Source organism: Convolutriloba macropyga, chromosome 10 (genome assembly GCF_964194025.1).
Source record: "Convolutriloba macropyga chromosome 10, txConMacr16.3, whole genome shotgun sequence".
NCBI classification, from domain to species: Eukaryota; Metazoa; Xenacoelomorpha; order Acoela; family Convolutidae; genus Convolutriloba; species Convolutriloba macropyga.
In genome coordinates, this window is record NC_134477.1 from 19,631,620 (window position 1) to 19,646,799 (window position 15,180).

Here is a 15,180-nt window from a genome sequence, read left to right on the forward strand (position 1 = left end):
ATGAGGGATGGGGCAATCGTTTTCCTGCTGTTTCCTATTAGTAGTTCCTTTTGGTTCTACTATTGTTTTCTTCTAGTTTATGTAATTAGTTGTTCTGCTAATTTGGCTAAAGGTTTTTCATCAATTATCCCAAAAGTTAAAATCACGGCCGTATTTTATCTTTCTTTTTGAATTTATCTCAAATTAAACTATAGTAGGAAAAGGGGGGCTGAACTTATTAATGAAAAAATATCATCAAAAAAGCTTCAAACATTTAGAAAGTCATCCATATTTTTTTGACAATCTTCACGACAGCTCACCATACAAATTTCTTTACAATAAGTTAATGAACGACTTTTTGGCGCGTAATAACCGCATCTGATGTGCCCTTTGTCAAAAAATTGATTACCACTCTTTCCGACGTAAAATGCGATAACAAATTTATATATGTTTTTTTAATTGCTTATCGGAATCAGATCAAAGATATTTTTTAATCATGACCACATCAATTTGGAGAACTCGTCTTTTCTTCTTCGACTTCAATGAAACAAGTGTTATTTTGAATGCTTAGTAAGAATATTTTGAGAGAAAAATTTAAAAGCAACTTTTTGAAATTTTAAATGATTTTCGATTTTTCTATGAAAAACAAAAACCTCAGAGCGTCCGCGCGATGAAGAGATCGGAAGGGTACAGCTAATGCCACAACTTGAACAAATGGGAACTATGCATTTGCATTCAAAAAAATTGTAAAATTTTTTGTTCTCTCCTAATTGGCGTTGATCAAAAAGTGTTCTTCCAGAAAAACAATGTTTAAAAAACCAACTTTTGAATCTAATTTGTTTCACAAAAGTAACTGATTAAAAATGCCAGAAACGAGGATGCTTTAAAATTTTGGCAGAGTGTTTGCTCATAAAAATGGCAGATTCTGGGTTATTTTTATGTACCCATACAACCAACGCTATAATTTTTTAAACCATATAGCCAATTTTTGACGTTATTGAAGGGTTTATGATCAAAATTATACAAAATATTTTTTATAAGTATAAAGTTGGTGTTTTTGCCTTGTTGTTTAGTCTTCCTTACTTAAATATAAACTATTTTTTGACAAAATTGCTCATCGTACTCTTCATTTTGAAAATCCTAGATTGCAGGAGTGACAAAATTTTAGAAAATCAAAAAATTTCAGTACACAGTTTATTTTTCTCAAGCTAACGGCCATCAGAGTCTGAAATTGTGAGTGCTTATTATTCATAAGGCACTATTTTGTAAAGGGCAATTGATTTGGTACCTCAGTGAACTCTGTTAACGTAGTAGGGTTCAAATGCATATATTTTATAAGAAAACAAGAATTTTCGGCCATATATAAGGATAAAAGAAGAATGTCTGGCGAAGAAATTAGGGACAGAAGAAGAATTATATCATAATGATATTTCTTCTGTCGCCAAAAGTTTTACGCAATATAATTCAATTTAAATTTGAAGAGTTTTTTTTGTTCTAGATAACAATTCAGGGTAGCAAAAACGAACAGCTCTGAAAACCAGAAAAATTTTATTATATACGTTTTATTACAGTGTTCAAAACGTTGTCAACATATCGGACTTTGTTCAAAACGTGTTATCATATCGGACTTTTTGCGCAAAATGTCTTAAACGCGGTGATTTGAGTTTTTCTCTCAAAAGAAATCTACTTAGAGTAAACTGTATAGAAAAAAGTTTTTTGGCCGTTATCTAAATCTTAAAGGAACCAAAGTCACTATTTACTTTTCTTAAGTTGAACACCAAATCACTACATTATTTTATTCTTTTTCAAAATCTAGAAATTGTTCAAAAACAAAATCATAAAAATTTGAGTTTATCTAAAACGCTGAATACTCCTACCATTTTTTTCTGATCATTGCTGAGCCTTTATCCTCTTTCTTTAAATCAATTGATTACAATCAAGTGAAACAAAAAGCTCTCAATGTAACTTGTAAGTTAGGACAGCAACAATTTTTGTTAAAACACATATCCAAAGAAACAATTTTTGATTCTGGAAATGTGTCAAGCCAAGAAGTTACTAATTTATAGCCCACTACTTCAGATTTTTAAGCCAACTATTTAGCCCACTACTTAATTTATAGCCACAGTGAAAAATATTGGCTATATTTTTCCTTGTAAATCTCAACTAAAGTAATTGTTCTCTAAAACAGTGAATCTCAAATCATTTTTTATGAAATAGATGTTCTTATATCGTTTGCACTTTATCAAAAACGGATGAAAATTTTGCTCATTTTTATGCAACGGAATGCTTATGGTGTTTTATTGGTTAAAATTTATGAACAAAATTTCTGAAGACTTTTGTTGAATTTTTGAATATAATTGAGTATTTCCCAACGTTTTTTTGTTTTCAAAAAAGAACGAATTGAGGAAAAAATTTCCGTATCATTTTTTTCAGCATTTACCTTATAGCTCCGAATTCGTCCTCTTGGTCTGAGATGAGGAAGTTGAGCAATTTGGTAACTTCTGTGTTCTTAACTCTCTGCTTTTTCAAGCCTGATGATGTTGTTGATGCGTCGGGAATAACGGCCCCAAAAATAAACAACAATAAATAAAGGAAATAATTTATGAACTCGTCATTCGCAAACATTGTGAGCTGTTCACAATAAGCCAAATAAATAGAAAATAATTATAAGCAAATTAGGGTAGTAGGGTAGGTGTTAAAGATTTCATTTGGGGAACTGTCAAATAAAATCGAGATATTTCTGTTCTCAAGTAAAACCGCGCTGGGTGATTTATAGGTTTTTGTTTATTTGTTAAAGTTTTACCCCACTTAGCGAACATATTGTTCTAATTTAATGAAAACTATTTACCATATCCTGGTCAATAAAAATAGAAATTCTAAGTTTTTTTCCTTGTTGTAAAATTTCTGATCATATTTAATCATAACAATGCGATATGTAAGCAAAAACACACCTAACGGTTAACGCCTCCAAGTTATTATTACTAGCCAGGTAATAAAAATACATATTCAAAACTTTTTCGATTCAGGAATTCTCCGGAGCTTAATAGGTTTAAAATTTATGAATTTATGAATTGAAAACAACTTTGTTTATGAAGTTATTGGCGCACTTAAATGGTCAATATATTCAATTAATTGAGTTTATAATATCTAAACTAACTTGTAAAAGATAATACCATTCACAATCATATGTGTTTTTGAACTATCATACATGTTTTCACGTATAAAAATCTGAATATATGGATTTGCATGGTATAAAACTGCTTTTAAATAAAGAATTATTCAACATGTGTATATAATAATTAAATTACGTTTTTAACATTTGAATGTGTGTATAAATGCAAATGTTATATACGTTAAAATGGTACATTTTCATATAAGATTTGCTTGAGCTTTTCAATTTGTGAAAATTGTGGATTGAAATCGAATTATCCGTATTGAATTTAATTGAAGTCTCTAACGGCAATCTTAACAACAGAAGTTTTTTCAAGCCTCAATAAAGTAAATGTGTTTTTTTATTTGATTGATTTATGAATGGTAAAAAGAGCTGAAAAGTAAGATTTCCATATACAGATTAAAAAAGAAAAGAGTTGATTAAATTTTGTGGATAATATATTTGAACGTCTTTTCAAGCTAGGAAGAATTATTAGAGATAGACCGTTTTTAATACCAAAACAATTACTGACTTCGAAGAAAAGATAGAAAAACATTAACAATTATCAAAGAAAATTCTACACCGTGTCATGAAAATCGGGTAAAAAATATTGTGAAAAAATATTATGTTTGAGGATCCAATTAGCAATGTCGCGCAGTCAATTCAATGAAGAAGACCAATATTTATTTGCAGGCTCCGAGGTACAGATTACTGTTTTTTGATAAACAAAGTCAGTATGCTAACAGTTATAGATCAGCATTGAACGAAATGAAATATATTAATGGCACAAGTATTCAGAAAACTCCGCAAGTACCCTGATATTATAGGGTTTATTTCCTTAATGGTTTATGGGGCATTAGGTTAACGTTTATTTGCTTAAAGAATCCTGTCTCTAAATCTTTGGAGACAACAATTTGGAAACAACCGTACAAGTGGCAGTAAAAACTGTCTTACTCGCTCGTTCTCTTAGCGAAACCTCTGTTTCTGGGTCTTTTTGTCGATCCTCGTAATGTTAATTTAGAATATACATGTAATATATATGGAACAAAACAGAAGTTATCTCTAAATATTTGTTTCGAAAAAAAACACTATGTGCAGTGAGGTAGATTTTACGATTTCTTTTTTTAAAAAACCTTGAAACGTCCTATCTAGGGACTCTCTGGTGTTCTGTAAAATACTTGGCAAGATTTGGTATATCAAATTTCTATCGTGAATGAGTGTATCTAAAATGTATGTAAATTTGCTTTTGATTTTTTTGCCAAAGAATCAAATCGAATCCGAGAAAGTCTTACTAACATAATCAGAATATTTTTCGAGTCGAGACAAAATGCATACGACACGGGACACAATGAATGTTCCAAATGCAACGTTACACTTCATCGCAAAGCAAATTCTAACACCATATTACATTTTTGCAAATACCGAATGCAGATCTCCTTTTCCACGATTGAATTTTTCAACGTCGTTTAGATGGGAAACAAAAACTAGATTTGTGAAAAAATATAATTGGATCTTGCAAATAAAAAATAGTATCTTATTCATTGAATTCATAGCGAGAAATCGTTTATTGGATCCTTTAAAACAATATTACATAGAAAACGTATAGAAAAACAAACAAATTCGCCAGATTTGTCAGGATTTTTCAAGGCCCATGTTTTATGATTAGAGATATAAGCGAGCGTAGAAAACAGTGTCAGCAAGCAAATTTAGTCCCATTTTGAGAAAGTTTGAAAATATAAGTCACATTTGTCCAAGATTTTGAGCTATAGGCGAACAAAAAACTGCAAAAAAGCGCCGCTTAAGCAGAATGGAAAGAAGACCTAATTGATTTTAAATTAGACAAAAGTTGTTCAATTTACTAATTGTAATTCAAAAAAGCAACTTGCTGGTTTGAATGTTCATAATATGGTAATTAACAAAATTTAATGTCTGAACAATATCTTAGATCATTATTAACAAAATCAAGAATTCTATCTGCTGGCTATTTGAACGCAAAACAAGATAGTGGAAAGTAGTGAAATAAATACTGCCGAAATGTGATGACGTATCATCATAATTGTCCACGATACGGTCAGATGGGCCGACAGAGGCCAAATGTACGTTTTGCGGCGTAATATGCAGCAAAAAAGTAAGAAAACTCTTCAAACAGACAGCAACCATTACAAAAATTTATACTGGGTATATTGGCAAAAAATGCATTCAATAATCTTAATGGTCGATTTCAGTTAGATTAGGGTTCTTAGGGGTAAGCATTCAATAATTACATTATCTCATCGTGACTATTTTTTGCTTTTAAAATGAGATAAATTTGCATTAGTGAATCAACAGTTCAAAACGTTTCAGACCGCAATAACTTCATGAAAACGGCAAGTTTGAAACCCGTCAATGAAACTTTTCACGCTTCATCGCTTCCTGCATGACACCCCCAAACTTTTGTTTTTGGAGTAGATTGATAGAGTAAAGTCGAAAGAGTAGAAAAAAGACCATTTCAAGGTATAGCTTGTCGTTTTTGGCTAAGATGAGGCTGCCGCAACTATAGTGTTCAAAGAGACACATAAGTTTTTCCTTGAAATTTGGTCAAAACCACGGTTTTGTTTTCAAAAAACAACATTCCTGAATGTAAGGTCCAAACAAAATAAATAAATAGCATAGAGATGTCTGTTCAATGTACAATACACGCAAACACAAATAAAATCACTAATAGAACAATTTACCCGGCTTTTAATAAAATTTGGCTCCCAAATTGGATCTTAAGTAATTTAATTCATAAGCATATTCGAGAAAACAAGTTTGAAGCTCTTTGAGGCGGTTGGTGGCGTTTCATGTTCGTTCTTTTCTAATAGTGATTTATAAGCTCATGAGAAATCAAAGCTCATCACAATATACTTTAAATAAATATTGGTTATTTGCTGAAAACGGAGGATTATTCTTCTAGATATCTAAGAGGTCGGCTGGGAGAAAATAGTTGATAGGATTCAAACAAAAAAGCAAACTAGATATTTGACTCGAAGTACCAAATTCTATTCTCTTTAACCTAACACAATTGATTCGTTTGAAGATGCATTGGATACAGAAATGAAGGGTTAATAATTACATAAAAAGGGAAATACTTTTCTTTAACTTACGCCACCCTGAATTAGAAAAACTTCAGAAAATTGATGACAAACGTCGAATAAATAAATTTTTTTTTTCAGTGATGCTGAACTTTGAAATGCTAAATTTTGAATAAAAATTAGATCTCATGAAAAAATCTTATGAAATTTTGAATAAGAATCACCGTCTCATGAAAATGAGGAAGCGCATAACAAATCTTGTTATGGTAAGCTAAACAGTTAGAATAGTTAAGCTGAAGAGATAAGAATTGGTGTAACCCGAAAAGAATGAAACAAAGTTAAGTAAAAGGTTCATTCACGCATAACACAATTCATGAATAAAATATGAGCAGTGGTAAGTTATTGTAACGGAAAGTGATTTTGCAGTTGTTACCATAAATTTTAATTATAATTTTATTGCTGTGTGGCGGATATTGAATTTAGTTATATGTATGGTTCAAAACAAAAGGCGATTATGGGCTTTGAGTTCTTTATCAGCTCAGAGCTGGCGTGTTTTATTACAATATTTCATGTGTATATGCGTAAAATGTCGGATAAATTGACCAGATGAACAAATTTTTGTTTGATCCTAACACCGACCAAGTGATATTTTGTCTATTTTTCTCCAGCTACTGTCTTGACTTGAAGGCCACAGTAACTGTACACCATCATGTTCACGGAAAATGGTAAGTAAATACCCTTTTGACGCATAAATTACAACGGGATCTTAAATTACAAAAGAAAAAAATTATCGCTTGCAAGAAAATATATTCTCTTGCATCGTCTTGCTAAATGTTCGAAGAAAACTTCCAAGACAATGCATGGTCCTGCAGGGTTTTACCAAATTCTTGCAAGATGTTGCATGGCAAATTTTTCAATCGACTAGGGTGATCCCCTAATATGACTGTGGGATGATAGTTTTTGCGGATGATGATGAAACATAACTATAACTATTTACACAAGGACCTCTATCTTCAATATTCAAGAGGAGTCCTCACAAAGTATAGAAAGAGGGAGGATGTTGCTCTGCCATATTTATTTTATTTGAATTGACCTTGTTTTTGAACGCTTTAAAGACTTAAGCGCTTTAGGCTTATGAAAAACTCAAGCTCAAAAGGAAACAAATATTTGTTAATAAATCAGATGAAATTGTTCCCCGTGGTTATTTTTGTTGCGATTTTTGACGAAGTCATATAGAAGTTCTCCTATTAATTGAAGGTTAAAGGATTGTTTATCGAAAAAAGATGGCTGTGATATAGATTTGGCCGCATAAACGTGACGTTAAGTTACTACCCTGGTTTACACAGTCAAATTCCAAACACAAGCTCATTGATTAATCCATTTTATTAAACATGTCCTTGCCATGGTAAAATAAATAGTCTTATGTTAGGTATCTAAGGATGTGGATTTCTTCCGTTTGTGACCCCCGAGAACGTTATCCAGGTCTAGGTACAGACTTATGAAAAGACAAAGCTCGGCCGACGTACTTTGAAAAGACCACAATCGACTCATTTGAGCTATGAAAACTCTTTCGCTGAACTTCCAGACATGCTGGATTTTAGCTCGACTCCGATTTTTCTCAAAGAATTTAGCTGGACCTTAAAAATTTTACAAACGACTTCAACGCGACCCAAAATTAGGTCTGGCCTTCAGCTCGATCCAATAATTACGAGAAAGACTTCAGATAGACTCAAAAATGGGACCAGCTAGAGCCTTTTCATATCCAATTAAAGACGAGCAAGGTCTCTTCATAAGTCTGCCGTTTTTGCTTCCAAAATTTTACGTGCAAATTTTTTGCTCATTCTTGATTATAATGTAGTCAGCATTTACGCTCCTTCATCTCGATGAATAACCATCAAAACCTCCACTGTTTTGAAAAAAAAAATCGTTCGTAGTTTTGGGATAGAAAAAAACTGAGTAAAGCAACATTTTGTTTTGGCTAACGGGAAAAAAACTATCACAATTAAGCTACCTAATTTCATTCTGTCAAATATTGTGGCAATATACTCAAGCTGCCATAACTGCTTTATCTTAAGACTTTTTTCTTTAGTCTTTTGTCAATTTTCCACCGTTTTCTAAGTTGACCACTTCTGGTGCAAAGCTGTTTAGTCTTGCTCGAGTGCTGCTTCTGTAGATACAGAAGCAGAAGAAAAATTAGAGGTCACCTATGAAAACGGAGATAAACTTGTTCAAACCATATAATTTTTTGGGATTCTTCGCATATTGATTTTAAAATTGGAATATGGACTTGATTATAACTCTTTTACTTATTTTTGCGGAGTATATAAACCGCTTGTTTTTCTGTACTTGTTCAGAGCTTCTTTCCGAATTGAATCTTGTAAGTGAAGTCATACTTTTCTGTTGGTAAGACTGAGAGTAACTACCTAGATTTTGGGGTGTTTTAATGTAGCTTTCTTAGTTCGCATAAGCACTAGATGTCAACTGCTTTGAATTAACTTTTGCTAAGCATAGGATTTTGCCCATTTTTCTTTATAAGTTATTTAGGCTTGAAGGTCTTTAAGAGAGTTAGAGTCGCCTAGATGGCTCACACAGGGAAAAGCAACGCCTAGTAATTATGTTTGAAACTTGTTGGAATTTAGAGGCTAGGGCCTCCGAACCTTATTAGGTGAAATCTTATAAAAGTTAAAACAAATGAATGATTAAAGATCGCGCATTCTTTTCAGATTCAAACTAAATGGCTCATGTTTTTGGCTCATTGTCAAAAATAGTTGAAACCGCTGATCATTTAAGCAGTCTTCTGTCAAAAAACAGGTCTTCCTGTTTGAATACACTGCTGGAAAGAATCCAAAAAGTTCTGATCAGATGATTACTTAAATGTCTGTACATGCACTTAAGAAAGGGATGATTAGCTCATACAACTGACAAGCAGATGAAGTCAGTGAAAAATTACGTTTTAAAAGTTTTTGTAAGAGCAAAAAATGAAGAAGCTTAGTCCCCAATTACAATTTGAAGAATTTTCACGGACAAAGCAATAAACAGACCATGAAAACACCAGGAATGGACTGAAACTAATTTAAAAAAGACAATAAAAACAATAAAAATGAGATAAAATCAAAACATATCTCGCATGTGGGCGAAAAAATCCCGTTGAGAAATAAGAATCTTTTCCGAACAGCCGTCCTCACGCTACTTCAAAATTTGAGAATAAGCCACCATCTTTTTTGTTCTACTTGCATTGGCGCGATGAAATTCCCGCAAAGTGATAATAATGCCAAAAACAGAACACTTTCAGCACCAAACAATTCAAATCAATTGAACTGTAAAAAAAATTGAAATGTTACACAAAAATTGAAATTCAAAAAACTCAATTCGTTTACTTTTGCCGCCACAAAAGGTAGAAAAACGTCAACAAATAGACATATGCTGTTGGTTGGCCTGGGTTTCAAAACTATGTTTTGTGTAGTCTTCAAACTATCATAGGCAAAATTCAACATAACTATTGTAAGTCACTTTTTTGTTGTCATTTTACGAGGATCAGCTACTATGCTGTTGTCACGAGCTCCGTATTTGAAAGCAGCAATTATTTGAACTTGTCTGATGATTAGCGAACCGATTACGTGGGATGGAATGTGTAGATAACTAATCCTAGATGCTTGTTGAGTTGATTCGATCTCTTGATGATTTAGAAACACGCCCAGAATCATTATTGAATTCACCCAATGAGAAGGGAGCCTTTTTTTAAGCAATGTCATCCAACAGGAGGGGACTTGTGCTTGCTCACTTCAAGTTAAATAACGCGAAGAAATTAAAAAACATAGCAGGGCAAGTCCTGACGTACAAATCAAAGAATTTTCATTGACTAAACAGAAAAGTAGACCTTGAACGGACTATGGAAGCATTGGGAAAAATCCGATCCAAAAAATCGAAAAAACAGTAAAAATCAAAGTGAAATTGCCGCATGTGAACAATATACCACTAGCGAGAAAGCGAAATTTTGTTCAAACACCCTTTTCGCACTCTACTTTAAAATTAGAGCGAAAAAAATTCACGCCGCAAAACCACTCGCTTTTTCGCTCCATTTCCTGTTTCGGCGTGACCAAAATCACTACTCCAATTTGACTTCAAAAATCATGAAAAATTGACTATTGTTTCTAAAGATATAAGGTTAAATTAAACACTAGAACCAAAAATATTTAACTTGGTTAACAAAACGGTGATTGTCAATACAACAGATCAACAGTTTATGAATCTCATTTCGTCGGCATTTTTTTTATTTTTCACATGTAAAATGTATGTTTCTATTCTCCCCACTTTGGTCAGGTAAGAATAAAAAATACTAGAACTGCACATTGATAAGTCTCCCGTTTGTTGAAATCGTTTTGGCGACTTATCATTAAAGGCCAATCTCGACTCTTCTGATTCTGAATTTGTTAAATCTGGCCATAAAGAGCGTGTCAAAATCATTGAGGCAGACCCCTTGATCATATCTGTCGACAATGATTGCAACAGTACTGGATCAACCATCTCCCCTCCGAGCAATCGAGCACCCAAAAAGCAAAACAGTCTACTATGGAGCCCGTGCCAGCAACATTTCCGCTGATCCCCGAATAGCGGTGATTGACAAGGATTGCATTAGTTTACAGAAAGCTACAGACAACCCCTGCGCTTGGAAGGAACGATTGTCACTTAACACAGCCAACCGCTTGAGTGTTTTCTTGAAGGTTGCCGATATCCCGCCAAGAACTTCAATTGCAAGGGGAACAAATGTGATTCCCATCTTTGCGCAGTTATCGTCGTGGAGACAATATTTTCTTCCATCTGCTGCATCAAGTGCGTATCCTGCCTTTGTAGCCGCATTAGTGAGAGAGTTGGATTGCAGCGACGAAGTAACAGTTACATCAAATGCAGCAGGCAGGTTTTCCCGCCAAGTAGGGACAAAGATGTCTCCAGGGCGTGACTGGCTTTCTGGAATTAGGTTCTTTTTTTCCACTACTGGTGAGAGATTCGCAGATGAGCAAGCAGACACTAATTTATCTCGAATACGGTCATGTCTTGCAATTGCGTCTCCCCGACCGTGACACGCAATGGCATGATCCCCATAGATGTCAAGAACTCCTGCTTTACAGAACGGGCACTTCCTTTCGGCGTCGTAGACAGGGACACCCAACCTGTACTTTGTACTAATTCTAAACCTAATTTGGTGCCATATGAAGCCCAAGAGCTGGAATGGGGGGAGCAGACAACCAAGCTCCAGCATGTCGGACAGACAATGAGAGAAGTCGGGCGGATTCTCTCTCACAGGCTAGATTCTCTTTGAGAACATGAAATTTTTCATTATCAAGAGAGTGCTGAATCGTCTTTTTTGAGAGGTTTGAAATGTCCAGTTGTGCTATACAGGAATAAAGATCCTGAAAAACTTGGCAGTTTTTTGGGCTCTCACCGGTTATTTTGGAAACAAGATCTTCAGAGGAGAGAACAGAGCCAATGTATGATGCTTTATACTGGTCTTGGCATTGGCGAACACCCAAACCTGAAAGGGTTATGGGTAGAGTTGCTTGAGTCCAGGATTCTTCTGGAAGAACAGTTCCAAGGATATTCTCAAGTTTTTCGCGCTGTTGGGCATCAAATTCTTTTAGGGATTCAATAACTGGACGTGTGGGCGTTTGACAGCGCAAAGAATACACCATTTTGGGGGACCCAATACAGTGGCGTAGGATACCTAGGGTGCACTGAGGGTCATCAAGATAGTCCAACTTTTCGAAAAGTACCCCTATTTTCCCTATCCTTTCGTTAAGTTTCATGCAGACAAACTCTGGGGTTCCTAACGCAGCTCCAAGAACCTCAAGGCCCGAAATATCATTTCGTTTTATTCTTGTATCCAGTCTGTCTAAATCTACCGTGGACCACAGTTCGCACTTATCGACCCTGATGTGGAGGCCGCGATCAGGTCCGAGCTGGCATAAAAGATCCCAAGATCTAATGAGATCGTCCTCTGAGCCCACCAAGACACCGTCATCTAGATACCAGGAATGCTGTTGAAGCTCTGGCGCAGTTTCCTGAATTTTCTCTATAATGGGCCAGAGCGTCAGAGAGAAAAGCAAAGGGCCTAATGGGTCGCCTTGTTGGATACCGCTTTCACTGCTAACAACAAATTTGTCATAGAATAATTGGCTGTGTTGTGAATAACAGGAATTGGTAAAAGCAGCAATGCCTGGCATTGAATTTGCAACGGCTTTCAGCATTTCACTGAGTTTTATCGAATTGAATGCATTGCAAAAGTCAATTTGCAAAATACCCGAGGAACTGGACGAGGTGAGTATTTTTTCATACGAAATCTTAGTCGAATGTATGATGGCTTCCGCTCCTCCCTTCACTCCCACACCCAATTGCAGGCTCTGGAAAAGTTCCTTTGCTTCTAAATTTGCTTCCTTGGCTAAACATTTAGCTATTAGCCTTCTCAAGACTTCTCCGACTGCAATAGGGCGAATACCGCCTTTCTTTTTCAGCAAGGCTGATAAAGATGCACTACATATAGCTTGTGAAACAAGTTCGGGAAGTTCCCCACGGCAGCTTATGTTTACAGGCTTAGTCAGTACTCTCAAAGCAACTTGTGACTGATCTGAAGCGGTACACTGTACAGCATGCAAAAGATGTTCGGGAAACATTTTTGAAGGACCAGCTGCTGTAAATCTTGAAAACGAGTTCAGCTGTTCCGAAACATTTTCCTCACTGAATTGATAGGCTTGTGATGAAAAATTTTGGATTACAATAGGCTTTTCTTCAGGGGGATGCAATTTTTTCAAACTATCGAGAGTTACCTTGTTGACTGGTGCAAAACCATCAGAAGCCAAAACTTTTGCTGCTCTGCCATATTGGCCCTGGAAACACAAATTTTTTGCACGTTTGATAATCTCTTCGGAGTTTGTATCGTTTGATCGTTTTGATTGTTTCAAAGAGCAAGCTTCGTTCCATAGCCCTCCAAAGTCTCCGCTGTTCCAGCGATTAATTCTTTCTAGAATTCTTTGGTCGTTGTTCCGCCTGTGTTTTTGCCCGCCTCTGTTACTGGCACGTCAAATGCATTTAGACAATCCGAAGAGTTTTCTCCAGTTTAGTTCTGTATTAGGATCTTCAATGCAATCAGTAATGACGTCAGAGAAAAGCTCTGACCATTTGTACCGTACAGTGATAGGGACATAGCGGATAGTCGGGACTTTAGTGTGAAGCAACGTTTTTATATCTGGAAGGTTACCATCTGTTCTAATTCTTTCGGAGTTCAAACCGGTTAATGCTTCGTTTACACAGAGTGCGCTCTCGGCATTAATCAGCAGATCGTCAATTTTGTCTGATAGTTCCTTGGAGATTCTTTTCAATTTACTTAAAGGTTTTTTGAAACACCAATAGGACCATATTGATTTTGAGTTGAACCAAGAGTCGTAATCAGGGCCCCATCCAATGTATCTAACTTTCGTTTCTTCCAAAAGATGTTCTAATACATGGATCTTATATAATTTGTCGGCTGTGTCAGGAATGAATAAAATAGAGCCAGGTGAAATGTGGAATTTATTTTCTATTGTAAGGTTGGACATCGGTTGAGTTAAACCACTGCTAGGGATGGGATTTACCTCATTCTCGGAACGAATGTCTGTCAAAACTTCTTTTGCTCTTAAATTGTACTTCATTTTTGAGCGTGCGAAAAACTGTTTATAAGAAAACAATATACTACATCTTCTCTTTATAGACTGCCACAGTACCAAAAACTGGAATTATCTCACCGGGGAATCTGCAACTTGAGACTGATAGAGTTGTTCCACTCGGTGGGACTTCGGCTCCCACAGCAACACACTGCTGAGTCGACTTCTTGTAGATAACAGCACTGATTTAAAAAAAATGTGGGGGGGTTCAATTTTGGGTGCTAATGATTCATATTTCAAATGTAAATTTTTCTAAGTTCTTGTTTTGCTTGTTGGATCTGAGAGATCAACCGGATGCACGTGCACTCCAATACAATACAAATTCTTTGAATTGTAAAAAAAAAGAGAGTTAAAAGGCTGAGGGAGAGAGGAAGAAACATCGAAGATCGGAGAAAACATTAAGATTGGCAATAAGAAATAATCAGCAAACATTTGAATATTAGATCAAGATAAACCAAGATTATTTAATAACGAAGACCACGTAGATTGCAAGAAATTTTTGGTATTTTGAAAAAACTATTTTAAAGTTGAACGGTAACAATCTTTTCTCACAAACAAGTGGTACGTCAGAGATTTAATTACTTAACCTTGTTTGAAACAGGGTAGTTGTAAGCTTCTCAATCCGGCATTGCAAACCGTAAAATCGTGCGCTATAAATTCTGGCGCTGAAGAAAACTTAACGTCTAAAACCCCCGCGAGTATCTCAATTATTTTATAGAGAAAAGGTATATCTTAAAAAGCGAAAGCATGAAATTAGCTGACAATTAATTCGATAACACATAGAAGTTCAGTAGAAAAATTAAAATATGGCGATCTTCTTTGAAAGAAGCAGCATTGACTGTAGTAAGAAATACAAGCTGACTTTTGTGGTGTGTTTAAAGTGAACAAACCAGTATTAACTATTGTGTCAATCAACTCATCTCTCTGCAGAGCAGGCACCAATTTGCTATATAGCTCTATGAGCTTGTGAACTGTGCTTCACACAGAATTGGAATTAGATACGGATCACAGGCGACAGAGAATTGAAGAGGAAAGACTTTTGACTTTCGTTGATATTCTTCTCTCAATACACAAAGAACGATTTGTTTCCACATTAGTCCACCAGCAACCTGTTCTCAGCTGCATTTTTATTGACTTCCCTAATAACATATTGTTCTTTTCACGAGCAGCAATTGCCTTTTGTCAACATTTTGGTCAGTCATATATCCGAAATTTTGGAAATAACAGAAATACTGCTTTCTTCAACTATTTCATTCATCATCTTACAAAACGGAACTCTCAATTGCCAATACTTCCTAATCATTTT

The 15,180-nt window shown here is 35.1% G+C and overlaps 2 protein-coding genes across 9 annotated transcripts in view; one reads left to right on the forward strand and one right to left on the reverse strand.

The window, feature by feature from the left end:
• LOC142348807 (gamma-aminobutyric acid receptor subunit pi-like) overlaps positions 1 to 14,756 on the reverse strand; it is a 74,674-nt gene extending 59,918 nt beyond the window's left edge. Inside the window, exons 1-2 of one of the 8 annotated variants that reach the window (XM_075400325.1) lie at positions 14,253 to 14,756; positions 2,420 to 2,695 (exon numbers count right to left, since the gene is read on the reverse strand). In XM_075400325.1, coding sequence (XP_075256440.1) covers positions 2,420 to 2,604 — 185 coding nt within the window. In that variant the 5' untranslated portion in view covers positions 2,605 to 2,695; positions 14,253 to 14,756. Of the gene's footprint in view, positions 1 to 2,419; positions 3,222 to 6,407; positions 7,283 to 14,252 lie in introns of those variants that run through there. The other 7 variants (XM_075400324.1, XM_075400323.1, XM_075400321.1 and 4 more) reach the window with 7 other exon arrangements.
• Positions 1 to 15,180, forward strand: part of LOC142347951 (von Willebrand factor A domain-containing protein 3A-like) — a 708,547-nt gene that overhangs the window by 277,562 nt on the left and 415,805 nt on the right. The window lies entirely within an intron of this gene.